This window comes from Amphibalanus amphitrite, unplaced genomic scaffold (assembly GCF_019059575.1).
Source record: "Amphibalanus amphitrite isolate SeventyFive unplaced genomic scaffold, NRLGWU_Aamphi_draft 001582F_arrow, whole genome shotgun sequence".
NCBI classification, from domain to species: domain Eukaryota; kingdom Metazoa; phylum Arthropoda; class Thecostraca; order Balanomorpha; family Balanidae; genus Amphibalanus; species Amphibalanus amphitrite.
In genome coordinates this window covers 84,361-111,886 of record NW_024883075.1, presented here as the reverse complement: position 1 = coordinate 111,886, position 27,526 = coordinate 84,361, and the positions used below count along the sequence as shown (strand labels likewise).

The 27,526-nt window shown below is 46.8% G+C and overlaps 1 protein-coding gene across 6 annotated transcripts; it reads right to left on the bottom strand.

Annotated features, from left to right (window-relative positions):
• Positions 1 to 14,798: 14,798 nt before the first annotated feature.
• LOC122373984 (probable RNA-binding protein CG14230) lies at positions 14,799 to 25,807 on the bottom strand. 6 transcript variants are annotated; one of them, XM_043352469.1, is made up of 8 exons: positions 25,715 to 25,807; positions 19,319 to 19,516; positions 18,046 to 18,977; positions 17,402 to 17,611; positions 16,443 to 16,663; positions 15,805 to 16,085; positions 15,208 to 15,432; positions 14,799 to 15,027 (listed from the first exon to the last, which is right to left on the bottom strand). In XM_043352469.1, the coding sequence occupies exons 2-8, from the start codon at positions 19,503 to 19,505 to the stop codon at positions 14,864 to 14,866; spliced, it is 2,220 nt and encodes a 739-aa protein (XP_043208404.1). In that variant the 5' UTR covers positions 19,506 to 19,516; positions 25,715 to 25,807; the 3' UTR covers positions 14,799 to 14,863. The 6 variants fall into 6 exon arrangements, with proteins under 6 accessions (XP_043208404.1, XP_043208407.1, XP_043208402.1 ...); XM_043352472.1 differs by lacking the exon at positions 25,715 to 25,807 and adding an exon at positions 25,636 to 25,647; XM_043352467.1 differs by lacking the exon at positions 25,715 to 25,807 and adding an exon at positions 24,750 to 24,797.
• Between the last annotated feature and the right edge of the window lie 1,719 nt (positions 25,808 to 27,526).

Here is a 27,526-nt window from a genome sequence, read left to right as displayed (position 1 = left end):
CCACCCCGGCCGTGGCCGGGGTAACTTGCAGCCGACCCCGGCGCGGCCGGGGTAACTTTTTCCACTTTTGTAAATCCTAAAAGCTGTCTCCATACAAAAAAAAAACTGCCATCTATAAAAGCGTCTCTCATTATTCTTATCTACCTTGAAAAGTTCTTGAAAATTTAATTTATTTTTATTTTGAAGCTTCTATGTTTTTAACCCTCGCCGGCACAGGGGGGGGGGGTTGATGCAACCCCCCCCCCCCCTAAGGTTTTTCGCGAATAACTCGCGTAAAAAGCGGCCGATCGCAACGAAACTTTCAGTACCCTCGCATTGATCAATTTTACACCTACCCTGAAAATTTCATGACCCTGACCCCAATGACCTTTGACCTGTGACCTCTTTTATGTGACCATGTTTGGCCGAAATCGCGGTTCGGCGCATGTCGGCTCGCATTAGCCGCGCGTTTGCAAGCTTTTCGTGGTTTCAAACGTTCAAACATGTGATTTGATGTTGCTCCCATGCATTAGGGTGGGTGTCAAGGTCACCTGAAGGTCAGGTCAGGTCATTGACCTTTGGTGACCTCGGGTGACCTCGGTTCACTTTTTCGAGTTTTATATGTTTCTAGGCTAGTTTTTGGAGCTGAATTCGATTTTAGCAACCATTTGAACATTTACGAAGTAGTTTTGGTGCCTTCGTAACATGTTACGAAGCTGTCCGAGGCGGTTGACACGTATTACGAATACCCGTCACAACCCCTACCGGTTGACCTGACCTGACCTGACCCGACCTGGTCTAAATGCTTAAAGACATCATCTATGATCAAAACTAACACGATATTCGTGATCAGCACCCCGGAAAACCACATAGCAGCCACACTTTACGACTTTCTAATAGGTCCCGATTTTCCCGGTTTTCGGGTCATTGACCTGACCTGGAAGGTCACCCGATGACCTAGGACCTTAAAATTGGGTATCATCGACTTCCTCTCGTGACGGGCAACACGCTCGTTTTTTCCGCGAAGCTCTAGCTCGATCAGGGGCCAAACGCGAGGGGGGGGGTCGTACCAACCCCCCCCCCCCCCCCCTCCCTTGTGCCGTCGAAGGACTCAAAATGGCCTGTGCCGGCGAGGGTTAAATCTTTTCATCGCGGAGCCCGACATGTTTCATCAAACAGAAGTAAATCATATTTAAGGGCCGTTATCGTAAGATGGCACTGTAATAACATCACAAGACAGGACGAGGGTAATATCAGTAAGATAAAAGGACGAGCTGCTGGGGCTCAAGGCTCCCCAACTTAACCGCGCCAGGGTGGTGGCCTTATCGTAACACGTTGAGTCGAGAGGTGGGCTTTTCACGCTCCTTCTAACTCGGCTACCGGGCTACGAGGCGAGAAGCGGAACGACGTTTGAAAGAGCGACAAACGTGATCAGAGAAATCTGGTCATGTTTTAGGCAAGCTCAAAAATAAAATCACAATAGATCATCAAAAGCCAAATTTCTCTGAGTTTAGCGTTCTCCGACAACTTTTCTCACAGTTCATGAACATAACGGAGCTTAAACACTGCAAACAAAACATTCGATTACTCGTTTAAGGTGTAATGTCAGCGACGCCTGGGTAGGACTCAGGTGCAGCCGCCGTCATGGGACGGGGCCGGCCGCTACCCCGGGCCGGCCACGTCACATGCTTTCGCCTCGGACCGCTTAAAACGTAGCGCTCGCCGTCTATCGGGGCGCTTCGTGGCTGGCAGCGTCCGAGGTAGGTGACTGCTCCTGTTATTTGGCTTGAGGGTTGAATTCCCTCACATCGGGTAATTCTTGTCCAAATTTTAGTTGCGCGTCTGTTCTTTAACTATTGCAGTCTGTTTTAATGTTTTGGCCCTGTGTTATTCTGAATAATAACGTCTTCTAAATCTTGTACATCTTTTACTACGGAGAGCCGGGAGTATGGAAGTATTTGACGGAGACGCTAAATCTCGCACGGTTCACCGTTTATATTTGGCTTAACCGGAATTAGCTGTTAAAGAGCCTGAGAACTGACACCAGCCCGATGGGACCGCGACCCACCGCGTGGTTCAAAAGGCGCAGCATCCCACTGGAACCAGAACCGATCGATTGTTGTGTACTGCACTGGGTGGCAGACGGTGCGGCACACACTGTTATTAGAGTTGCAGGCGTGTCCTAGACATGAGCCTCGTTGAGCAACGACGTAGTATGGTAGGAACCCACATTTCGTGTTATTACATAATGGTGCGTCGAGCCGGGAAATCGAAGGTGTCAGCATTCGATGACGGCACAGCTAGCAATGGAAGGCTATGAGTGATCACCCTTTCTTGTGAACCTGTGCTCGAGGTGTCGCACTGGATGATGGACAGCTTGTGTCAGGGGCTATGAGCGATCATGTCTCTGTGTAAATCTAAGCCTGAGGTGCCTCGTTCATTTCTCTTAGTAGATCACCGCCAAAATTGATGTGTTCGACTGAAAAACCCTTAGTTAGTCCACTCTAATGGACATTTTGCAGAGAGGGTTTAAACTCGTCAGGTCAGGCATCCCTCGTCCTAGACTATAACGGGAATGCACTTAACGACCCCTCTCATTAAGTCAAAACCTTAGAAGCCGTCCCTGAGCGTCAGTAAGTCGAACACTAAACCTCCGTTAAATGCACATATTTCCTCAGGGAAGGGAGGGAAAAGCGCTGCCAGCCGACTAAATTGCTAGGAAAATTTTGCATTGAGACTGCTTGGGCAAAATTGGGAGTGAATGAGTGAGCGAGTGAGTAAGTAAAGATGTAACGATCTGTGTAACAATAAGTATTATGTATTAATGTGTATCGTGTAATGTTATTGTTAATTTCATATTCTACCTTACGTTGCTAAATTTCATTTCATCGCTTTATTTATCGTTGACTTTCTCGACTGTAACGATGAATCATTGATAGTATTTAATCTGTCTTTGCACCACGATGATCGTTGGAAAAAGAACTTTGTCTGCCGATGCTTTGTCCCCTCTGCAGGAATTCATCGAGCCGTCTTGTCACTGCTGTCATCTCAGCGGTTAGTTTTTCGTCACTTCCTGGGTATTCATTGCAGATGTCAGGCCAACACTGAGTGAGTACCGCAGGGATTTACGATTTACGATAAATTCGCCTTCATGCACCCACTGCCTCAGCGCAGTCATGCATTTGTCTCTGTGGAGTGTTTGAGCTGCGCTAATTGTGTCTCATTTACTTTGTCAAAATTAAAATAACTTCTGGCTCATCTTGATTAGTTACGCTGCATCTTTGACGGACAGAGTTCGGTCAGATCATCTTTCAACGTTTCAACGTTTCATTGCCATCGGGGTGAAAAATAGCTACTCGCTCGCTCTTGACTGGTCGCAGGCCACCCTTTCTGTGGACAACTTCTGCCAAAACCCTTCCCTTTCATGTGCCGAAGACTTCTAAGTCTTGGGTTTTCACTTTTGCGAGGAACAAACTGTCATCAAATGTTTCAGTGAAATAAATTACTCCGTTCACCGTTTAACCTGGTCTGATAGCAGACCGGTCATTGCTAGTTCCTTCCTTTCGGTTTAGTGTTAAGTCAATGCACAAAACCGTCTAACCGTTTCTAAATTGTATCGTCCCTTCTTTCGGTTAAGTGTCAATTCATTGAAAACCGGCTAACCGTTTCTAAATTTTATTATTCGTCCCTTGCCTATAATTGTTCGCCGACGGATTAGCCCGTGGTCACCGGTCACCGATAATATCAGTAGGAGAAAATTGCTCTCGTGCGACGTTTAAATTAGCCTGTCTGTCGTCTCCTATGATTTCCTCGTTGCCTATGCATTTTAATACGTCGCTACTTACTTTGGGTTTGCAGGGGTTAACTTCTCAAACAAAAGGTGCTGTCTGTAACCGTCTAACTTTGAACCGTTTCCAAATCTAAGCAGCATTACTAGTAAATGTCAAATAGTTACGCCCATATATTTAATTTGAAATGTTTCCGGGCCTCAACCACAGTAGCCAGTTACTTTGGGTTTCAACGAAACTTGCCGTATAGTCGTTTATCGTTTGTCAAATTGTCTCTAGACCTTCACAGTCCGTTAACAATTTTATGTCCCCCAATTGTCAAGCCGGTACTTCAGTCATTTCCTGGCGTCTACCCCAAGATAATGTCACTAACGATACGACAGTCATTTCAGCTCGAGTCGCACGCAATGTTCTTCCCGATAGTGCCTGCTAAGCCGTCATTATTTTGCTCGTTTGAAACATAAACGAATATCACACGGCCAGTTTAAATTATTCGCCGATTTAAAATTAGCCAGCCTAAGGAACCCCGCTCGCCCTTCCGTTGTGCGATGCCGAGAAATTGCTCCATCAATGATTTAGTTCATCTCAAGCCTCTTATAAATGACCGCCTCGCCGCCAATATGCAGTTCGTTGGTAATCCCGCCACTGAAATCATCAAGGTGTCTGTTTACTAATATCAAGTCTTGCTGGTTTTTGCGGATCGACATGTCAGTTGGTTTCCTTGGCACCTTCAGGTCATTGGCGGATGCTAGTTGCCAACCAGGCTAAGCAATAAGTATCTTTTAATATTCACCATTCAACGGCTGAATGCAGGTCTACACCATCTGTGCTTGCATTGATTAGAATAGTGGCCAAGACTTTTGCTCACGACAATGACGCCCTTTCGCCCAGAAATAATTAGCTCTCAAACATTGCCATTTGCCCTTTCTGTGATTTCATGCGGGTCTGGCGCCGATTCTTGCTGCACATATTATCAGAAGAAAGACCAACATTAGTCTGTCTCCTTTCGCTGCTCATTTGCTAAAATAGCTACCGTTTTTCGTTTTATATGACTCGCTTCCCTCCGCTTCTCGAATGATACGGAAGCGTACAAAAGGTACTACGGTCTAATAAAAAGATTGTGACCGAACCTTTTCCCGTGCCACTTAGCCCATCAAGTAGGTTCTCTTGAAAGATTAGAAACGTTTCCGTCGTAATAAAGACGCCCATTTAGGATTATACTTGATTGGTCAACCCTTTAAATTTAAACTTTGGCTTTGCATAAATTTATGACATATCAATCGTTTCCAATGACTGTGGTGGGCTTTAAACTGTTCGTGATGTAAGGTCAACTCTGCGATGTCGTTAGGAGGAATTTTCGGTGATGATTCAATATTTGTCCCATTTGACTTTTGATTATTGTCTCAGCATATTGTTAACTGTGTGCTTTGCCTATTTGCCGTTCAGGCAATTATATTTCGGACAAAGCAAAGGATAAAGCTGACGGTAAATCGTTAAACGTGCTTACTGCAAAATCAAGCGCATACTGATAAAGTCGCTAAAACATGGGGTGCGCCAATCACTGAAGATTGTCATACTTGCCGGGTGCTGGCCACTGGTCTGAACAATTCTTCTTGCGTTTCAATTCTTTTAAAAGTAAAATTTTAATCCCCTCGGCCCTACAGGCTTGCCATTAAAGTAGTGAGCTGCGAACTGTGCACTTTGTCATCTTCCAAGTGTCAGACCTACAAGTCAGCAATCATCCTGCCGTGTGGCTCTCTCCCGGAGTTAGCGTTTCTCTCCCCGTTATCTGCCATCAAATATAATCGATTGGCTGGTCCCGCGCCATTCGCTCCACTGATGGTTTCAGAGGAATCGAGTTTCACCAACCTCTCTCACCCGGTCCGGCGCGACTCAGAGTTACCTTTTTACCGCTCGTATCTCGGTCACAAACCAGAAAAACCGGTCTCAGTGCCCACGGCGCCCAGCCCGACCGAACGGGCGGACCGCTAGCCGGTCCCGACCGGTGCGGCTAAAGAATGTGAACACCGGCCGCATAATCGGTCAACTGAGTCAGCACATTTTACCTTTGCTCTGAATTGATTAAGCGAATGCCACTTTAGGCCTCGCATAATTCAGCCTCTGGACCTCTTCTCAGTCGTAAATACGCTGTATATTTTAAATAGCCTCTCACTCTCCCCACCGTATCGGCTGGCACTCTCCACCTAAGCCCAAACTAGCCGTTTGTTGGCGGTTCTGGGAGCTGGACCGCGCCACTCTGCCGCCGCATATGCTGACTCGGTCGGAACGATAATGATAACGGTCTCGCCGACCTCGACTAGTTGGCGGCCAACAGGGATGAGTGACCTGGAAACCTTGGTCTGGTCCACAACTCGGGTCGAACTTGTACACGGGCTGTGCCCGCTTATGTAGTTTCTGGCGACATTCTCCTAAATACATGCGTGGGTAATCTCACAGCTCTCACATTTATCAATCGCCTTCTGTTCTCTCTTTCGAGTACAGAATTAGCCATCTGCCCTTTGCATTCAAATGGTGGCTGCTTCTTGCTAATGACCACCCTATAAATAATTCCTATCCTCACACAACCCTTTTGCGATCCGAGCCAATCCGAGCCCATCCAAGTAAAGTTCGAAGAAAATTCCTAAGAAATATCCGACAATTTCAGGTAAGTATTTCTACGGTCCGCTTCACGGCCTCCAGTCACTGCTGCCCTTAAAATGAATTGGACGCTCAATCGCGGAATTAGCCACCTGCCCTTTGCTTTCAAATGGTGGCTGCTTCTTTCTAATATTTACACCCCTTTAAGTTATTCCTATCCTCACACAACCCTTTCGCGATCCTCTGCCAATCCAAGTCAATTAAATGAAATAAGTTCCTAAGAAATGTCCTACAACTTCAGGTAAGTATGTCTACGGTCCGCTTCACGGTCTGACTGCTGCCTGTGCAATCAATTGAAAGAGGTAATGTCCTCGACTTTCGTTAAGGCAGTCAGTCACAAAATTGTTACGTTTTAAAAGAAATAATTTAAACCGGACCAAGCCCTACGTAGCGGTTTGTTTTTCACTTTGTCGCCGTTAAGTCTCGGCATAAAGTAGCTATTAATTCCCTCCCCGGCTGCTGTTCAGGCCTTCAGTAATTTCTCCTGGGGTTTGATCCCTATACCGCTACGTTCGGAAAGTGGCCTTCAGTGATTTCTCTTTCAGGTGATCTTCGGCGCTTCCCAGGCCAAATATTAGTCTTGTGATTTGTCAATGTCATCAGTCTCGACTCTGCACTTCCAATGTCAATATGCCTCTTCGGTCTTCAGTTTCATGTCGCAGGTGTCTTAAGACACCTCTTTCAGTATTTCGCTACTGTGCTTTCTCCTACTCAAAAACACTTTATTCACAAGTCTTGTTAGTGTATGTTGATGTGTGTAATGTATATGTATTGTGTGAGTATGTATTGTGTGTAATGTATTTGTGTTAGATGGTAAAGTAGATTTCTAGCCCGCAGACTTTCGTCATGACGGTTCTTCAGCGGCTCGTCCTGGTTGGCTCCGAGACTGCTGCCAGCATTCGCCGTGGATCTCGCCGGGCGGCTCCGAGGCTGCCAGGTCGGCGGCTGACGAGCAGGCCAGCTGCCGCCGGAAGAGAGAGAGAGAAGCCGTCGCGCCGCCGCCGTCGTCCGCCGCCCGCCGTCCGCCGCCCCCCGCCGCCCGCCGCCCGCCGCCCGCCGCGAAGGAAGAGAGAGGTGAGAGAGAAGCGTCGCCGACAGAAGGGGCCGCCCAGAGGGTGTCACCTGCCGCCGCCCGCCGCGGAGAAGAGAGAGATAGAGAGGTGTCGTCCGGAGGGCGCCGCAGTTGGGGTCGCCATGAGCGCCACCTAGCGCCGCCTGAGGAGGTGTCGCCAGCGACGCCTGTTGGTGTCGCCATAAGCGCCACCTAGCGCCGCCTGAGGAGGTGTCGCCAGCGACGCCTAGAGAGATGTCGTCCAGAGGGCGCTGCTTCGAGCACTACCAGATGGGGTGAAGCTAGAAGCGCCGCTGACGCCAGAGGGCGCTGCTTCGAGCACTACCAGATGGGGTGAAGCTAGAAGCGCCGCTGACGGAGGGGGAGAGAGAGATAGATAGATAGAGGTGTCGTCCGGAGGGCGCCGCAGTTGGTGTCGCCATGAGCGCCACCTAGCGCCGCCTGAGGAGGTGTCGCCAGCGACGCCTGTTGGTGTCGCCATGAGCGCCGCCAGAGGAGGTGTCGCCGCCAGAGGAGGTGTCGCCATGAGGGTGCCACTTAAGTGTCGCCCTGAGGGCCCCGATGAGGGCGCCGCCACGAGGGGGCGTCGACGCGAGCGCCGCCAGACGGAGAGGTCGCCGACGCGAGCGCCGCTCCGCTGACGCTCGGCGCGCTCCTAGCGCCTCGCACGAAGCCGCCAGCGCCTCTCGCGGCTGTTGCCGCCGCGCCCTCTGCGGCGCTACGACACGCTGCTAGCGCCTCACGCGGCTGCTACAGCCGCGCAATCTGTGAGCCGCTGCCAGCGCCCCACACGGACCTCCTCCAAACCGGTGTACTGGGTGCCGTCGATCAGGATTGCCGTCAACACCGCTGCAGTGGGGTGAATCAGAGACATTCGACATGCTGCTTGCACCCCACGCGGCGGTCATGCACTCTGTGCCACGCTGCCAGCGCCAACGCGCGGACCTGCGCTCGGTAGCGCCACCCGCGGCTGCTGCCGTCGCGCCTGCTGCTGCGCTGCTAGCGCCACCGCGCGGACCTGCGGTGCGCTGATGGCGCCTCACGCGGCGGCTGCCATCGCGCCCTCTACAGCGCTGCGGTACGCTGGTAGCGCCTCGCGCGGCTGCTGCCGCCGCGCTCTCTTCAGACCTGCGGTGCGCTGATAGCGCCTCGCGCATCTGCTGCCGCTGCGCCCTGCTCGGCTCAAGGGGGCGACCGACCCCGTCTGGGGCCTGAAAGCTGCTGGAGCTGCGCTCCTCCCGCGGGGCACCGCGCGCTCAGTGCGGCACCAATACGGCTGGAGGTCCGACGGTGTACGGAGACTGCAAACCGCGCAGCGAGTGGGACGGCAAAGTGGCCGACGGGCGACACCGAGGAGGACCCACGCCGGGTGCCTCGCGCAGTCGGTACTGACTTGACATTGGATATTGTTGCTCAAAACAAAACAAAAATGGGATAGCGAAATAATGTCATTGTGTGTTTGTATTTTTCAAGTTTCATTAAAACAAAACAAAAAATGTGATAGCTAAATAATGTGGTCATTAAGTGTCTGTATTTTTCACGTTTCATTACTGTGCTTCATTGATGTGTCATTAACTTGCATTTCGTACTTATCGCTTGTCATTATCAGTTGTATGCTATATTAATTTGTCTTCATTTGGCGTCATTTTACTACGTTCTGCTTCCGCTCTCACTCGCATAATCAATGAATCTTGTAAACATTGCATACATGCACCCTCCCCCGGAGTAAGGGGATTTAAGCCCCCTCCCGGAGAAGGTGGTATGTATGTAATGTCAGCGACGCCTGGGTAGGACTCAGGTGCAGCCGCCGTCATGGGACGGGGCCGGCCGCTACCCCGGGCCGGCCACGTCACATGCTTTCGCCTCTGTGGGACCGATTCCCTTCTTCCATATCATGATAAAGAGAGTACACGTGCAAGCTTTGTTACATGGAAATAGCCGTCACTTTCCCCACGTGTCGGCACCGTCCACCGACCCGGCGGGTCGGCGGACCGGTCCTTCATTGTGCAACCACCCTGCATATAACGCACAGGCACTGGCGAATTAGAATCAGAACCACAGTTGCAATACAAGTCTCGGCCCGCTCAGTCGTCTCACCTTCCGCGCCTCCGCGACAATGGTGGCAGCGGCGGTCGAGGGGACTTGTGCCCCTCACCACGGACCCCAGCCTCTACATCTGCACTGACATCGCAGACTGGTTAGTCCGTGCTCCGTGACAGTGTATCGCCCCTACGTCACGTCATCGACTAGGGAGCTGACCATCCTGGACTCGTCATCGTCCGACATCACCGTCTCCAGTGAGTAGCTCTGCCCGGCAATACCATCTGCCCTGCGGCAACGTCATCAGCTGCCCTGGACTACTACGGAGCCCGCCGACAGCGCACGGCTCAACAGCCCGCGCCGTCCTCCTCAGCATCATCGAGTGATGGACACCACCTCGCTGAAGGACTCAAGATCGGAGGAGAGAAGATAAAACAAAAACTTCAACGCTAAATTCAAGACAAATTGGCACCGAAATCAAGAAAATTCACCCATTATGAACTTTTGCTGTATTTTCGTCAAAAAGTGACAGTGAAATTGTGCTGTGAAATTTGTTTTAACTTCGATGTGTTTCAAAAACCGTACTGTTTCATTATCCGTTTTCGTCAGTGTTCTGTCGTTTGTTGTGCTTCATTGTGGTTGCTCACCCCAAAATTTACGGAGAAATTGCAAGTGCATTTAATTTTTGCCTGCACTTTGCCGTGTCATTTTGACACTAGTAAACGTAAAAAGAGCCTGCTCTCAACGGTATGAACATTCAAATACGTTAATCGTGGTCAATTCACTGAAATTATATTGTATTGATATTCGGCCAGAGATGCCGAGGGCCATGGAGATGCCCAGGGACGGTCCCCGCCAAGAGTGCGGAGGGATCGCCCGGTAGTAGGTGTAATTGTCACGAAACTTACTTATCTGTTCATACCATTTTGTGATACGCTCATATGGAAATTTCTTTCTCCGTCAGCTAAACGTTTCCTCTCTTTGTTATGATCGCTTCGGTTCCCTACGCTTCCCTGGGGGAGGGAAGATAATGTGGGACCGATTCCCTTCTTCCATATCATGATAAAGAGAGTACACGTGCAAGCTTTGTTACATGGAAATAGCCGTCACTTTCCCCACGTGTCGGCACCGTCCACCGACCCGGCGGGTCGGCGGACCGGTCCTTCATTGTGCAACCACCCTGCATATAACGCACAGGCACTGGCGAATTAGAATCAGAACCACAGTTGCAATACAAGTCTCGGCCCGCTCAGTCGTCTCACCTTCCGCGCCTCCGCGACACCTCGGACCGCTTAAAACGTAGCGCTCGCCGTCTATCGGGGCGCTTCGTGGCTGGCAGCGTCCGAGGTAGGTGACTGCTCCTGTTATTTGGCTTGAGGGTTGAATTCCCTCACATCGGGTAATTCTTGTCCAAATTTTAGTTGCGCGTCTGTTCTTTAACTATTGCAGTCTGTTTTAATGTTTTGGCCCTGTGTTATTCTGAATAATAACGTCTTCTAAATCTTGTACATCTTTTACTACGGAGAGCCGGGAGTATGGAAGTATTTGACGGAGACGCTAAATCTCGCACGGTTCACCGTTTATATTTGGCTTAACCGGAATTAGCTGTTAAAGAGCCTGAGAACTGACACCAGCCCGATGGGACCGCGACCCACCGCGTGGTTCAAAAGGCGCAGCATCCCACTGGAACCAGAACCGATCGATTGTTGTGCACTGCACTGGGTGGCAGACGGTGCGGCACACACTGTTATTAGAGTTGCAGGCGTGTCCTAGACATGAGCCTCGTTGAGCAACGACGTAGTATGGTAGGAACCCACATTTCGTGTTATTACAAAGGCTCGGTCGCGAATAATATTTCAGGTGCGAGCTCAAATCAATAAGAGGTCAAAACGGTCAAATTTGACATTTTGTTTTGTGTGGGAAGGTTGCAACTTCCACGGAATAAGCTTTGCAAAGGGCATGATGGCATTTTTAGCACGATCATCCAGCAAATTTGACCTGATGACCTGACCTAGCGGCTAGCACTAGGTGACATGCGTCCGAAATTTTAAGGCGTGTTGCAAAATTGTTGTTACAATTACGAAATCTTCCGTCACCTGCGTGCAGCAGTTTTCCCTAAAAACGTACAAACGGCAGACATCCATTATTCTATGCCACAGAATAGGGGTTTGTTGATAACCGTTGACAAATATTTGAGCATCATCGTCTTTCTTACTTTCGGTCGCCGGCCGGGGTAACTTTTTCAAACATTCTCCACCCGTGCCACGGTATATCCAGGGACTGGCGACTTGCATTCTGTATAACATAATAAGTCTTTATTCTTATTTCTTTACGCGCTGAAATTAACCACCTGTGTCTGGATCCATGATATGATAAAGTAAAAATATTATGCCAAAGCTAGATAAATTAGATGAGCCCCGAAATACAGGAAAATATCCAAAGAGCTTGTTTTACCCTATTTCATAACAACAAAACTATCTGCAAATACGAGATAGCGTCCTTAGCAACCGCCCATAGCAACGTGTTTGTCTGAACCACGCATCTGGAAAATTAAAGGGACCCTCCCACCTTAACATTAGTTTTGAGTTGAGATAGCCAAGTTTGCGGCCAGGCTCAGAAACCACCATTTATCCTGGTCGCAACCCCCGCAGCTTTATGGTGTTCAAGAAATTTCTTCCCTTTACTTGCAGGGTGGGACCAGCGTGGTCCCTATCTCTTAACCATTACGGGAGTCTGATGACGTCATCAGGCTTTCGAACGTCCGTTAAATGTTTGACTAAAACGTTTTGTAGCACGCGGTGGTATATGCTGCTTTGCGCGCAACAAATGCCGCACTTTCAAATAAAGTCGCTAGGAACAGCGGAGATTCCAAAAAGTAAACAAAAGTAAAAGTCTAATATCTTGAAAACCGGTGAATATTTTTCGATGAAATTTGGTAGATATTCGTTTTTGCTCTTTCTGAATCGAGCGACATCACTTTCATGCCAATTCATTAACTTTTTTGAAGGTGGGAGGGTCCCTTTAAGTAGATACTGGATAAGTCGACTAGAGTTTGGTCAAAACTACACTGAATTTGATTTCGAAATGGCTTTTTGTGAATCAAATGTAAAGTGACTTATTATTTCCTTTCAAATTTTCATACTATTAGAAAACATGCTTGTTTGCTCTATATTTGCAAAGAAACAACTGCAAGGACGAAATATCACGACAAATTCTAGTACCTTGTTGGTAGGAAACTTCGTCCAACCTTATGTTTTAGGGCCTTGGTTACGACTCGCTTCACGATTGTAGCACACGCGCAGTAAATGGCGCAAAGCAATGTTATTTCGCTGCAAAAAAAGAAGCACTAACTTCTATCGAAATTTTACGCACGCCTTCATACAACACCACCCGCCTAGACGGGGCGTTCCACGACAAATCGACAAATAAAAAATTAAATTTGCACCCTCATATTTTATTATTCGTTGAAAACTGGTGTAAGGGGTTGTGATGGGCGGGGAAGCCAGCTGTGGCAAGGATTTTTTTTCTTCGAACAACAGTTTCCGAGATATAGCCTCGGGCAATTCCTGGAGTTCGCGCTGCAGCCCTATGTTTGGCGGCCTATAACTCAGAAACTATTGGTTTTTTACGATAAAAACTTTATATGGTTCAACTCACAATCAACCAACAAACATTTTGGCCATCTCGGATTTTCAATTTTTGAAAATTTTGATCACGTGACCTTTTGTTCTATTTTTCGAAGAGTGACCTTGATATTTTCCCCACTGAATGTTGCAATTTTGTCTGATGACGATTAAAGCCTTATCGATTGTCATTCATATGCGATAATGAAAAAAGTGGTTATCGCCCTGCATTGGCCTCAGGTCAGGTCATTTTTATGACCTGTCCATTATTACGAGCGGGAGCGACAGCGAGATCTCGAGAATAAAGCAAGATAGCGACAAGCGGTAAACGGTAAAGGGTACACACGGATAAGGTCTATAATTTTTACTGAGGTCATTTTCAGGTCAGGTCAAAGATGACGTCACAGGAGCTAAAAGGAAGTCAAAATAGCGGCACTATACATATATATGAAGTTTTTCTCGAATAACTTTCAAGGTATCCCAGCTAGGAACAAACTAATAGCACCATCGTGATCCTCTCGTCGATCCGCATCGAAACATATGTATGTTGACCTCGAAAGGTCGAAAGGTCAAAAGTTGACCTTAGATCACGTGACCTAGGGTCAACTTTTGACCTTTCAACCTTTCGAGGTCAACATACATATGTTTCGATGCGGATCGACGAGAGGATCACGATGGTGCTATTAGTTTGTTCCTAGCTGGGATACCTTGAAAGTTATTCGAGAAAAACTTCATATATATGTATAGTGCCGCCTTGACTTCCTTATAGCTCCTGTGACGTCATCTTTGACCTGACCTGAAAATGACCTCAGTAAAAATTATAGACCTTATCCGTGTGTACCCTTTACCGTTTACCGCTTGTCGCTATCTTGCTTTATTCTCGAGATCTCGCTGTCGCTCCCGCTCGTAATAATGGACAGGTCATAAAAATGAACTGACCTGAGGTCAACGCAGGGCGATAACCACTTTTTTATTATCGCATATGAATGACAATTGATAAGGCTTTAATCGTCATCAGACAAAATTGCAACTTTCAGTGGGGAAAATATCAAGGTCACTCTTTGAAAAATAGGACAAAAGGTCACGTGATCAAAATTTTCAAAAATTGAAAATCCGAGATAGCCAAAATGTTTGTTGGTTGATTGTGAGTTGAGCCATATGAAGTTTTATCGTGAAAAAACTAATAGTTTCTGAGTTATAGGCCGCCAAACATAGGGCTGCAGCGCAAACTCCAAGAATTGCCCGAGGCTATATCTCGGAAACCGTTGTTCGAAGAAAAAAATCCTTGCCACAGCTGGTTTCCCCGCCCATCACAACCCATTAGACACCAATTTTAAGCAAAAAATAAAATATGAGGGTGCAGGGCACTTGTCGATTTGTCGTGGAACGCCCCAGACGTTCCACGGTTATTGGTTCACCAGCTAGATAACCGATTATACACATATTCGATATTACGGAGCAATTGCCTGTCTATCGTTCCTTTCACGCAGTGGCCTGTTTGTGCCATTTCCATAAGTCATAACAGACATGCGACTCTCACATTGGTCAAACCGATGCAGCACTTTGGCGTCACCAAATTAATGGCCTCAATCATATCAAACTCATTATTTCTCTCCCATCTCTTAAAAACACCAGCGCTGCGTTGTCCCCATATATTCACTCCAGCCCCATCCATCGGTACCCCTCCCGGCGACTTTCCATCGTCACCGTCCGGGCATCCGCCGCCCCCTTCCCCGACCCCTCCGTTGCGCGCGCTGTCGGCTGTGACGCATGGTTCTGAACAGTTCCACCAGCTCGGGACGCTGCTGCTCTGCCCGCTCCCGCAGCTCGTCAACGGAAGGTGCTGATCGGACCCACTCCAGACCCTCTGTAAAAAGAATGCGTGTGTGAAAAACTGGCGATCCAGAATCCAGATTCAGTGTGCAGCGTGATAACGCCCAAGCTTTTTTCAAGCATGGAGCTTCGCTTATTATATTTTCGAAAGTGTCATTATGCATTTTAATTGATAAATTATCCCCTGTGATAACAAGGAAAAGCGAATTCTCACCCTCGAGTCGCGGATCATCTTTTTGCAGGAAGAACTTGCGCGCCTGCGTCCAGCCGCCGCCCGCTGCGACACCTAGTGACTGCACAGTGCTGCCATCTTCCGCCTCGTCCTCGGAACTGCTCGAGTCGTAACGGAACGGATTGGCGGCGGCACCTTCAATATTGTGACGCTTCTTCTTTTCCTTGATCTCTGATGTCTTGTAGTCATCTTCTTTTTCCTCTTCATCTGAAATCGGTAACAGGTCATAAAGAGTTTGCTACTCTTTGATCCAAATAACGCGACAAACTATGCATCACAAAAGGTGCGAAGCTGACCAATGGTAAAAAATCAGAAAAAAAAACACCGCGCCACGAATAAACCATATTACTGATCTTCGGAAACAACACCATAAAGCTTCTCAACTAATGATAAACATGAAACATCTCATGCAAGATATAATTCACGAAAAGTTACATCCTTCAGGCACTAAACCACTCTTCTCAGTTTTTCCTAAATGAAAGTCAGCAAACCCTTGCTTTACGGGAGCTGGCAGGATTATGCCTATTGCTTAGCCATCCAGAAACACGACTCCTCTCAAAGCCCCGCCCTTCCTCTCACCATCATCTGCCGCTCTGCCCATCATCTTCAGCAGGCTGAATCCTCCCCCGCCGCCGGTAGAACCTCCGCGGCTGAACAGGTCACCCAGCTGCGGTGCCACCTGGTAGAAGGTGCCCGATTCTACCGCTGGAGCCGGGGCGGGGGCGGTGGAAGGAATGGTAGCGGGGGTGGGGGTACGGTCTGCATCCAAAGACTTCTTCTTTTGTTTTTGTTTCTTGGTGTCGAGCTGATACTGAGCGTGCGACTCCAGGGAGGGGTCGAACCGTACCGGACCGCTGTCACTGCGGAGAGAGAGGAACATGGAGTTAGAATGATAGCCAGGCTGTTGAAGATGCGAGGCGGATATATTACATTGAGGAAAAAGTACTGAGTCATTCTGGGACTAGAATAGTGAGCTGACGATGCCGTTACCACGAGTATAAATCACTGGTGGGACAACATGACAATTATTTGTCTGATTTTTTTTTTTTTAACGAATATCACGCGAATGTTTATAACTCTGCACATTACCTACTTCGATAAACTTCAATTAACTTGACTTACACTCAAAATAGACAAAGCAACGTAACACCTTTCTAATAAAGGTTTGTCATCATGCAATTGGCGTAAGATTGTTATCGATTCCATCCTATTCCCACCTGTTCTTTTTGGCGAGTTTGCCCTTCCTCTCGGGCTCTGCGGCCGTACCGAGCACGCTGTCCAGGATGTTCATCTGCTGACGGTGCTCCTCCCGCACCTCCTCTCCTCTCTCCTCCTCCTCCTCAACTCTGTCCTCGGGGGACTGTTGGTCCTCATCGGCGAACCGTTCGTCCAGCGTGAACCGGTCGTCGGCGCCGAACCGAGCCTGGAGCGCCTGTAACTGCGCGGGGGGCGAAGGGGTAAGCTGGAGGGGTAACGGGGTAACAGTATCACAGGATAAGGCGTTGGTGTAATGTGCAGGGTAAAGCGGGCCAAGATCAGGGCTAAACCGAACCTGCATCAAGCCATCGTACCCAAAGCTGCGGGTGCCGGTGGTAAACGTAACTCACAACGAGTTACCACAACCAGCCTCCCTTTTTGCGTTTCCCTTCCATCCCAGGCCTCTCCTTTTTTGTTGGGTTAGGCCCTTTCGGTCCAATGAGACCATTTCAGAGCCGGGAGGATGATAGGATATAGGGGGAGACATTGGTCTGGGCAGACACCCTAGAGAGTCGCCGGGGCTGAGCCCGTCCAGAGGACAGGCCACCCAGCCCCAAGGTACTCACTGCACCCGGCTACGGGGTGCGCTCCCTCGGGAGCAGCGGTGCCGCTCCAAGGGAGCAGCGGTGCATGAGATAAATGTGCCTGTCCAGCCTGGAGGGGGGGGGGGGGGTTGCGGCGTGGAGGAGGACTTCAGTATCCTGAGGATAGAAGCACGGAACGGTCTCCCAGGCCTCTCCAAGTAAACCATCAGCTTATCATCATTATCGAATTAAGTTACTTGTCATAGGCTATAGCATCAAAAGACGATCGCGTGCGAGATAAGTTTACTCATACACACAGGGCGTGTGTACAATAACATTGGACATGTTTCCCTTTTGGTAACCTCTCATCCCATCATCTTATCCATCCTACTCACCTTTTGTCCCTTGGCTCCCTCGTACTGCGGCCGGACTCTGAAATCGTCAGCGTCCTCCTGCTCTTCCTCTCCGTCCTCGTCCTCCCCAAACAGGCTGGGTCCTCGGCCGGGAGTCCTCCCGACTCCTCCCGAGGACTCCCGCTCCGGCTCGGCGTCTTCGTCATCCGAGGCGTCGAACACAATCCTCTTGTTGGGACGAGGTACATCTGCCTGGGGAAGGGATGGGCGCGGGTGAGATAACGCTGAACTAGGGAGGTAGGGACAGCAGTGACTACAGCCAGCTTCTGGGTCCAAGCATCAGTACAGAGCACTAGGGGAAGACCTATTAATTATTATAAGCATTATCAAACTGATCAATGCAATACAGGACTTAGAACAGCTGAACTCCGACAAACAGAGGTGTCCGTCAGTTGCAAAAAAAATTATGGAGGTGCGACCAGCCGACCAAATCCTTCGACCAGAAACAAGCCTTAGTTGAAATAAATGAATTTGCAAGAGCTTTTTGACAAATTACAGAGTGATGACATTTCATATTATAATAATCATCCATTGAAGCCACCCACGCATCAGTCATACTCGCAATAGTCCGACGACGTCTCCAAGCCTCCGCCCTTAGCCTGACACACCACGAGGCACGCACTCACCTTGGCCGAGAGCGCCAGCTGTAGTGCCCGCTTCTGACTCTGGAACGCCTCCTGTTTCTGTCTCAGTGAGGCCATTCGCCTCTCATTGTCATCCACAGCCGTCTGACCTCTCCGACCCACCGGAGCGGGGGCAGGAGCGGTAGGACTGGCGGTGGCTGCGGCTTTGGCAGTAGAAGTAGCGGGGACGTTGGCAGAGGCTTTGGGAGTGGCTTTCGCGGTGGAGGCGGTGGTGGCAGTGACGGTGGCGGGAGCGGATGCGACAACAGGGGTGGCGGCGGCACGACGAGCTGGCACGAACGGTTCCCGAGGTGCGCCATCACCATCGTCTCCCCAGACCGAGCTGAACGCCTCCAGACGGGACAAAAAGTCGCCACTGACTGGAGTGTGAGTGGCAGGGGCAGTAGCGGAAGACGATGACACAGAAGCCGGAAATGGAGAGGCAGTGGGAGCAGGAGCAGCAGACTCTGACACAGGAGCAGTTGGGGTCACCAACCGTGCGCCACCGATACCCCCAAACATTCGCAGCGCGCCCCGCGTAGGCGGCGGCTCATCTCCGTCCCTGTCCGCCTCTACCCCGACCGGCGGCGGAGGGGAGACTTCTCGTGATTTCTTCTTCTTCTTACGCTTTGGTTCAGGAGACTCATGGTGTCCGTTCTGAACCGGCGCCGACGCCGGGGTGGCAGCTTCCTCAGTAAAATCTACCACACCGCCTGACGCGACATCCTCCGAACGACGTTTCTTTGACGCCAAAACGTCATCCAGAATCCTGTCCTGCATGGTGCGCCTTCTGGGCGGAGGTGGGGGAGGCGGTGGTCGGCCCGCCGGGCGGTTCTGCTCCCTTTCCCGCTGCAGTTTAGCGAGGAAGGACTCCTTGGCCAGCTCCAGTTTGAGCCTCTTGCCCTTCCAGAATGTGCCATTTAGACGTCTGAAGCCTGCAATGTGGGCATGGTGAAGTACAGGTGTGAGAAAAATCTCTAAGAGAGGACCTTTATCAAGAAAGCTCAGCAATGTTGGAATTTGATACTTAACAAAACAAGACACAAAACAACAAGCTTCTGTCCTAAACAAAAAGTACCTACACAAATAATTACATTAGGTATCTTAGACATGCATGGTATCCAAGTAAATGCAATAAGTAGCAAAAAACAAATGAAGAAATCCACTGACAGATACATTATGTTTCAGTCTTCAGAATAATCACGAATGAAATGCCAAAATTCTGATACACAGTTTCCACTGTATAGCTCCAATGGCCAATCCATCACCCACTTACATTGTGTGATCTGAGGATCAGTGGTCTTGACATTTACATAAGCAAATACAAAGTTTACCACATTGTTCTCTGAACGCTTCTTGATTTCAACACTATCAACTTCTCCAAACTTTGAGAACAACTGTCGCAGATCTTTATCTGTTGCCTCATGGTAGAGACCGCCTACATAGACTCGCTTGGATTCCATTATTTGACAACCTGTAAAGAAAATTAGGGGGTATCAGTAAGCCTGGAGTCATACGAAGATACCAGAATGATGGTGAAGGTAGAGATTTGGCACTATCTGGTATCAGTAAAAACATAATCTAACCTAACCTAGCCTTACCTATTAATCTACTGACCTACAACCTACAAACCTACCCTGGGCCTGGTATCTATGATTTCTCAGCTAAAATGTCAATAAAGTGTAGTAACACATCACACATGCGAGTTGCAACTTAAATGACACAATTACAAGTCAAATGCTTGAAAAATGATTCTGAAAGACATCTCTGTCCTCATCACTATCCTGGGCGGTGTTTCACCGATGCTGACCGCTCACTGCCAACACACATGGAAATTCAGGTTTCTGTGGAAACATCAACAAGCCCATAGCTCAAACACAACAACAATTGTGATGTCAGCTCACAAAATGCGCTGGCAGTGGCTGGCAGCGTGGTTGTGAAACACAACACTGACATCATCAAAAACAAAAATAACTTAACATTTTATGAATGAAAATCAGCGGGAAGTTCAGTAGGCGGAACTATGGTCATGAGTACCCAAATATAGGAACGTTCCCATTTCTGGGAACGGAGTTCCCAAATATGGGAACGGGCGTTCCCATTTATGAGAACGGAAGGCAATTTTTCGGCCGTTCGCCCACTAAAACTCAAAAGTGCATCACGTCTCAAAAAAGTGCACGCTGATTGAAGTATCTACTAAATCTCCATAAAGTTATCTTTAATCTGACCGTGGAACAAGGAAATTGACCGTGGAATGATATTTTTAATGATTTTTTAAAAATGACAAAATGTTGAAAATATGGGTTATACGACATTTAACATGCAATTTTAAGGAAAATGAAGCATTTTTTAGTTTGAGGTTAAGTATAATAATTTTCGCCTGGTAATGAACTTTCATACTATCGACACCAGATGCTGACAAATGCAAGCGAAGACGCGGACGGTCCGGAGGTAATATTGTTGACTTTTGGCTATAGAACTTTTGGTGTCGGGGCGGACGACCGCGTGGAACGTGAGTGAATTTACCGAACTACTGTTGGAAACTCAGTTTAAGCGGTTGAAAATTATCCAGCTGTATTTTATCAACCCTGAAAGACATATTTTATTTGGATGCTAGCTGTTAAAGGAAATAGTTCACATTTTAACATGGGTTTTGAACTGGAATAGCAGTTCCGTAGCTTGGGCTGAGACGAGCATAAATCAGGAGCTTTTACAGCCCAACGATCACCCTAGGCAAAGATATTCTATTTCTCGTCCCGAAAAATGTGTCTTGCGTTGAGGATGTGTGCCTTGCATATATTCGCATCCAGTATGAAACGAGCATGGGTCCCGAAAATTCTTCAGAAACTAGAGAGATTATCTACGAGAACTCTAGAGAAATTCGCTCCAGTGAGGCGCTCCAGTAACAAAAGCATATTTACGTCTGGACAACGAGTTGCGGGGAAAAGTGCTGATCAGGCCCATGTCGTCCCCTATCTCTCTGCGTGTCCACTAACACGAATGACGTCACGCATGTGGGCGGAGCTATGGGCGGAGCCTAACGCACGCGGCAGTCCAAGCCGCCATATTTGAATTTATATTTTAATAGAATCTTGCCGATATTTTGGGTGAAGTCAATTTATATGGATAGCTTGGTGACAGTTTAGCTATACGAATAATAATTTATTATGGATGTTCGTATATTCAGCTTGGAATTGCAATTAAAGTTCCGCACCACATAGATTCGAACTCGGGACCTTTGGAATACTGCGCGGGCACGCTAACCACTACACTACCGCGACCGCGCGGCGGCCGGCGGTAGGGAGGCTGCGGAGACATGGGGGGACATTTTACGGTTTTGTGAAAAAAGCAAAAGATTTAGCGAAAAACACGTAATAAATAACTTGCAGAAAATTGTCTGCTCTTTCAGATAAGATACTTTGGTTTGATATATCTTGTGCAGACTTCATTCTACAGTGCTTCGAAAATCGCTCATTTACATGGGGATTGAACGGGGCTTCGAGACTTGACTCCAAATGACGTCACGAGCTGACGTCACGAAAAGGTAGAATCGCCGGACGACCCTACCTGGTATATAGGGCCTTGGTGCTGATTTTGCCGCAGTTTTAGGAGCCGGTTATTAGGCTGGATTTTTGGGTTACTTTTTCGTTCCGATTCCTGTATTTCATAGTGTTTGGCTCTTGAATATTTTAGTTCTTCCAGAAAAATATTAATTACCATACAAATTTTGTAAAAATGTTTCATTTTTTTATAAGCCGACCGCTAGAGTCCTAAAACAATACATCAGCACTACAATTATTGTAAACAAACAAATGGAGCACCACTTGGCTCCGTTCTGCTCCGTTCCAAGGCATTTTATCTGGTGGTTTTCGAACTCTAGTATGTCGTTTTGTTGGAAGTTTTCAATCCCTTGTGACTGAATTATATCATATTAAAGAAGCATGTTGACTGAAAACGATCCCAAGTTGAAGTTGAAGTATACAGGAGACTGAAGAGTCCTGAGTCCTGAGTAATATCAGGTTGAAGCTGGGAAATGTTGGTTGATAAACGCAAGTTGATCTGGCTCACTTATCAGCAAGAAAAAAAGTAAAATTAAAAGAGCTTATTGGCCGAAAACAAGCTATAATAGTTATTGCAGGAGATCAATACTGAAGAGCACGCGCACGCGCAGTATCAAGCTAGTAAATGTTGGCTGATGAACGCGTATTAGATGTATTGGTATGAATATTGAAATATAACTTACAGCAGCAAGATCAATGAGTGCTAACTATCAAGTGAAAAATTCTAGAATGAACGAACCCAGGCAGCTTTACTTTGCTATGCAGATGGTAATGTGCATTAGGTACTCAGTGTCTGGCAAATGAAACATGCGATCATTCTATTGCTACTGGAGAAGAAAGCTTGGATCACTAAATCAGCTTAATGTTTAATTTGATGTTCATCATTACTTTGCATTTCTTGAAAAAAGGATTTAAGTAAAATTGTCAATGTGAAAATCCATGCAACGATGTGATCATGTCATGTGTTCATAGTCATTCGTGATGGTGATTATTGGTCTAATATACACAAGCAAAGCTGTCAGCATTTCTTTCTGTGGATGGCCAGAAGGGACTCAGAACTTAGAAGTATTAGGTTTTCACAGGGCTGGGATAAAAAGTACTGAGGGACTGAGGGTAATCTTCCAGAAAGGAACTTTATTTTGACTTGGTATGAGATGTAGGCACAATTTAGGTAGGTGCTCAGTAGTTTAGTAGTTATGTAGGTATAGTTGGGTTAGCTAAGATTAGGTCATGCTAGTTTTTTTTTTTTAATTTGCCAAGTGTCCATAAAAAATGTGACCTGATCAATTCATACCGGACTAACCTGACCTAACCTCAATCATCACACTTATTTGCAACTTACCCAAGACCTGCATAGCATTAGCACCCAGTTACAGGTACTAGGTACTCAGTACTCACCCTAACTCAATCTTACCTGCTAACCTTCAACTTGACAACAGTTAGCTCACCTTGCCAAACCACATCCAGGGTAACAGCAGCCAAATGAGGAACTGGCTCATTGGGTGGCTGGTGCGAGTCTGTGCATTTTAAGTGTTTCTTCTCTGAAGCTGCTCTGCACTGCTGTATGCCATGTTTGACGCTCAGAAAAATGTGGGAAATGTAACTAAGCTAGTTTAGTGCTTTGTTCCTGCTCGAGACATCATTAAGTACAAATCCTGCGGGGTACAGCTATGAGATGAGCTAGGTGAGTAAATTATTTGAATATGCTGTTTGACTGTAGTAAATATACAAACAATCACAGGGTCACAGTTAGGTATATTCAATTTCCGCATAAACATTCAACAAAACGCCCATGCCTCACTCCGAGCACACAACAAATAACTTTAGCCTTTGCAGGCACAAAAATACTTTGATTTACGGGATGGGTATACAATATATCCTCTGTCCTTGGGGATCTTGCTGCAAAGTTTGAGTTGAAGTAAGATGACTGAACTTCAGGACAAGGTATGATTAACTTTTTCTTCTTAGCCACTGCTTATGTACGAGAAAGACTAAATGCTTGGTTAATCAACGCCTTGAAAATATAATGATCCATCTTCAATTCGACATGAAGCCACAAAGAAATTAGTCCCACTTCTCTCTCCTCTTGGAATACACAAACCAAAATATTTAATAACTTCTTCTTAGTGTGAGTGGAGGGACATGGACAAGAGCAATTATCATAGCTTCCCTTCAAGTTAACCTCTGGCAGTTGGCACTGATCACACGGACACCTCTGATTGATCCAAGATAAAATTGAAATGTGTAAAACTGTCTAGTCAATCATGGAAGGAACGGATGAACTTGAGGTGAATATGATATTTTGCGATATACATCAACGTTGCCTTGGAACTTTTTTGCAGGTTCGCTTCATATTTTGTAACAAACGCGCAAAAACTGCAATAAAACAGCACTATATGCTTCTGGACAAAATACAATGACAGTAAAAAATAAGCCCTGATGGTATTCATTCTCGGCCAAAATCCAATCACAAAATATTTTGTAGTAAGAACTAAATTTCGGCTAAAAACCGTGCACGTTTAAAAAAAGAATCATTCCAATGACGGTCCATTATTGCGGTCCTGAAATCGCCACTATTTCCGGCCTCTCCAACGCAACTCGTTGTCCAGAGGTAAATATGCGTAACAAAAGCACGAGCAGATCGCCCAAATGCCGGTGGCCGCGATAATTTCTCTAGTTTCTGAAGAATTTTCGGGACCCATGCTCTTTTCATACTGGATCGCGTGTGCCTTACAGAAACTGAAAAGTTCTTCCTATATCAAAAATATAGAAAATAATCTTTTGTTGTAAAAAGGTTTTATTTCCTTTGCTGATCATTTTGAACATAAAAAATCACAAATCCATTGCAAAAAAAATAATTTCGTGAAAGTGAACTATTTCCTTTAAGCATTGCTTTTAAGGAGCGTCATGAGCGTGGTTTTTGCCTTCGGTATTTTTAAGCACGATCGTTTTGGGGGAATTTCTTTTATGCAGGTCGCCCTGTGTGGCTTATTTATAATTTTTATGCTGATTTTGATCATTTCTCGTGCCCATCCTACCAGGCTTTTTGCCACTTACACTCATTAAGAAAGGAAAAAAGTAGATTTATATTGGGACTAGGTGTTTTGAGAGTGAAACATTTCAGCGTTCCCATTTTTGGATACTTACTTGTGCTCATCAACTATCAGTGTTAAACAGACAGGTGTTTTACATGCCTCCACCCTCGGCGCGGACGGTGTATATAGGTATGGAACACCTTGTTGAACATCGCTGAGCGTTGTGAATTACGTAATCCTGCAGAGGGGGGCGTGCCCGTTGCGAGATCGACGGGAATAAAAGCGCAGAAGACCGGGCGAAACATGCGACGGTCTTGCCGGAAAGGTCATCTGATGATTGTTGCGTTAACAATAAGTTGCGGCGTTGGACGTGATGCTTGTTAATGAAAAGAGCCCCTGAAAGCCGTCGGTGAAATCGTTCCCAATTTTGGGTACGCCGTTCCCATAATAAGGAACGCTTGCAGCGCCAGTGTACGAGAGCGTTCCCAAATTTGGGCTCGCGGCCCGGATGATGGACTGCTTTAGAAATAGGGGAACGATTTGAAACTACGATGGGCCTTACAATATCAAACTCTTTCCCAACAATATTGAGATAAATATCAGGCGGTTCACGATCGTTTTATATTTTTTGGACGTCATTTAACGGTTCTTTTTCTTGTTTTAAATAATGCCTACATGGCGTTCCCATATTTGGGTTTATCGTTCCCAAAGATGGGAACGAAAATGCGTTCCCGAAAATGGGTACGCTTGACCATAGTTCCGCCTACTGAGTTATGATAAATTTGCGGACCTTAAGCAATAAATTGAAATAGCAGCATTTAGCAAAAGTAATATTAAAATAAATCCTAGAGCTTGGTCAGAGCTTTCTATACACGTGTTCATTTAAAAATCAAACAAAAATAAATCATGAAGTACATGACACATTAACACAATTGGCAAAAATGAGATATGATTCCATATTCAGCATGCAAACAAGTCGTAAAGCAGGCGTCACTTCCGTGCAAGGCCATATCTTCCGTAAACTGCTAAATGAATAATTTGGCACCTAGAAAACCACAAAAAGAGTTATTATTTTACCTTATTAGTTACAACGCCATATTGAAATATCAACTTTGCCCTGAACTCTATGATTTTGCCCGTTTTGCCCCATGTGATTTTACACCAGAGATCAGTAGGCGGAACTATGGTCATGAGTACCCAAATATAGGAACGTTCCCATTTTTGGGAACGGAGTTCCCAAATATGGGAACGGGCGTTCCCATTTATGGGAACGGAAGGTAATTTTTCGGCCGTTCGCCCACTAAAACTCATTAGTGCATCACGTCTCAAAAAAGTGCACGCTAATTTAAGTATCTACTAAGTCTCTATAAAATTATCTTTAATCTGACCGTTGCACAAGGAAATTGACCGTCGAATGATATTTTTAATGATTTTTTGAAATGATGGAATGGTGAAAACATGGGTTATACTACATTTAACTTGCAATTTTAAGGAAAATGAAGCGTTTTTTACATTTTGAGGTCAAGTATAATAATTTTCGCCTGGTTATGAAGTTTCATACTAGCGACACCAGATGCTGACATATGCAAGCGAACACGCGGACAGTCCGGGGGTAATATTGGTGGCATTTGGTGTCGGGGCGCACGACCGCATGGAACGTCAGTGATTTTACCGAACTACTGTTGTAAACTCAGTTTCAGTGGTTTTAAATTATTCAGCTGTATTTTATCATCCCAGAAAGACATATTTTATTTGGATGCTAGCTGTTTAGAGCTGTTTTATAAGGAGCGTCATGAGCGTGGTTTTTGTCTTCCGTGTTTCTAAGCGTGGTCGTTTTGGGGGAATTTCTCTTATATAGGTCGCTCTGTGTGGCTTATTTATAATTTTTATGCTGATTTCGACCATTCCTCGTGCCCATCCTACCAGGCCTTTTGCCACTTACACTCATCAAGAAAGGAAAAAACTAGATTTTCATTGGGACTAGGTGTTTTGAGGGTGTAACATATTCAGCGTTCCCATTTTTGGATACTTCCTTGTGCTCGTCAACTATCGGTGATAAACAGACAGGTGCTTGACATGTCTCCACCCTCGGCGCGGACGGTGGATATAGGTATGGAAGACCTTGTTGAACATCGCTGAGCGTTGTGAATTACGTAATCCTGCAGAGGGGGGGCGTGCCCGCTGCGAGATCGACGGGAATAAAAGCGCAGAAGACCGGGCGAAACATGCGACGGTCTTGCCGGAAAGGTCATCTGATGATTGTTGCGTTAACAATAATTTGCGGCGTTGAACGTGATGCTTGTTAATGAAAAGAGCCCCTGAAAGGCGTCGGTGAAATCGTTCCCAATTTTGGGTACGCCGTTCCCATAATAAGGAACGCTTGCAGCGCCAGTGTACGAGAGCGTTCCCAAATTTGGGCTCGCGGCCCGGATGATGGACTGCCTTAGAAATAGGGGAACGATTTGAAACTACGATGGGCCTTACAATATCAAACTCTTTCCCAACAATATTGAGACAAATATCAGGCGGTTCACGATCGTTTTATATTTTTTGGACGTCATTTAACGGTTCTTTTTCTTGTTTAAAATAATGCCTACATGGCGTTCCCATATTTGGGTTTATCGTTCCCAAACATGGGAACGATAATGCGTTCCCGAAAATGGGTACGCTTGACCATAGTTCCGCCTACTGAGATGTAACATCTGCGTCACGTTTGCAGAAAGTATCTCATTAATCTGCTGCATTTTTATTTTCGGCATTCTTCATTGTGAGACCGTCCAACTCCAGTCTCCACCCAATGCAATGATCCACCCACGTCCACTAACTGTTTCCCCAACCCACAGATTTTCGAGGACGCCGATCCTAACCTAACCCTTATTCGAACCGGTA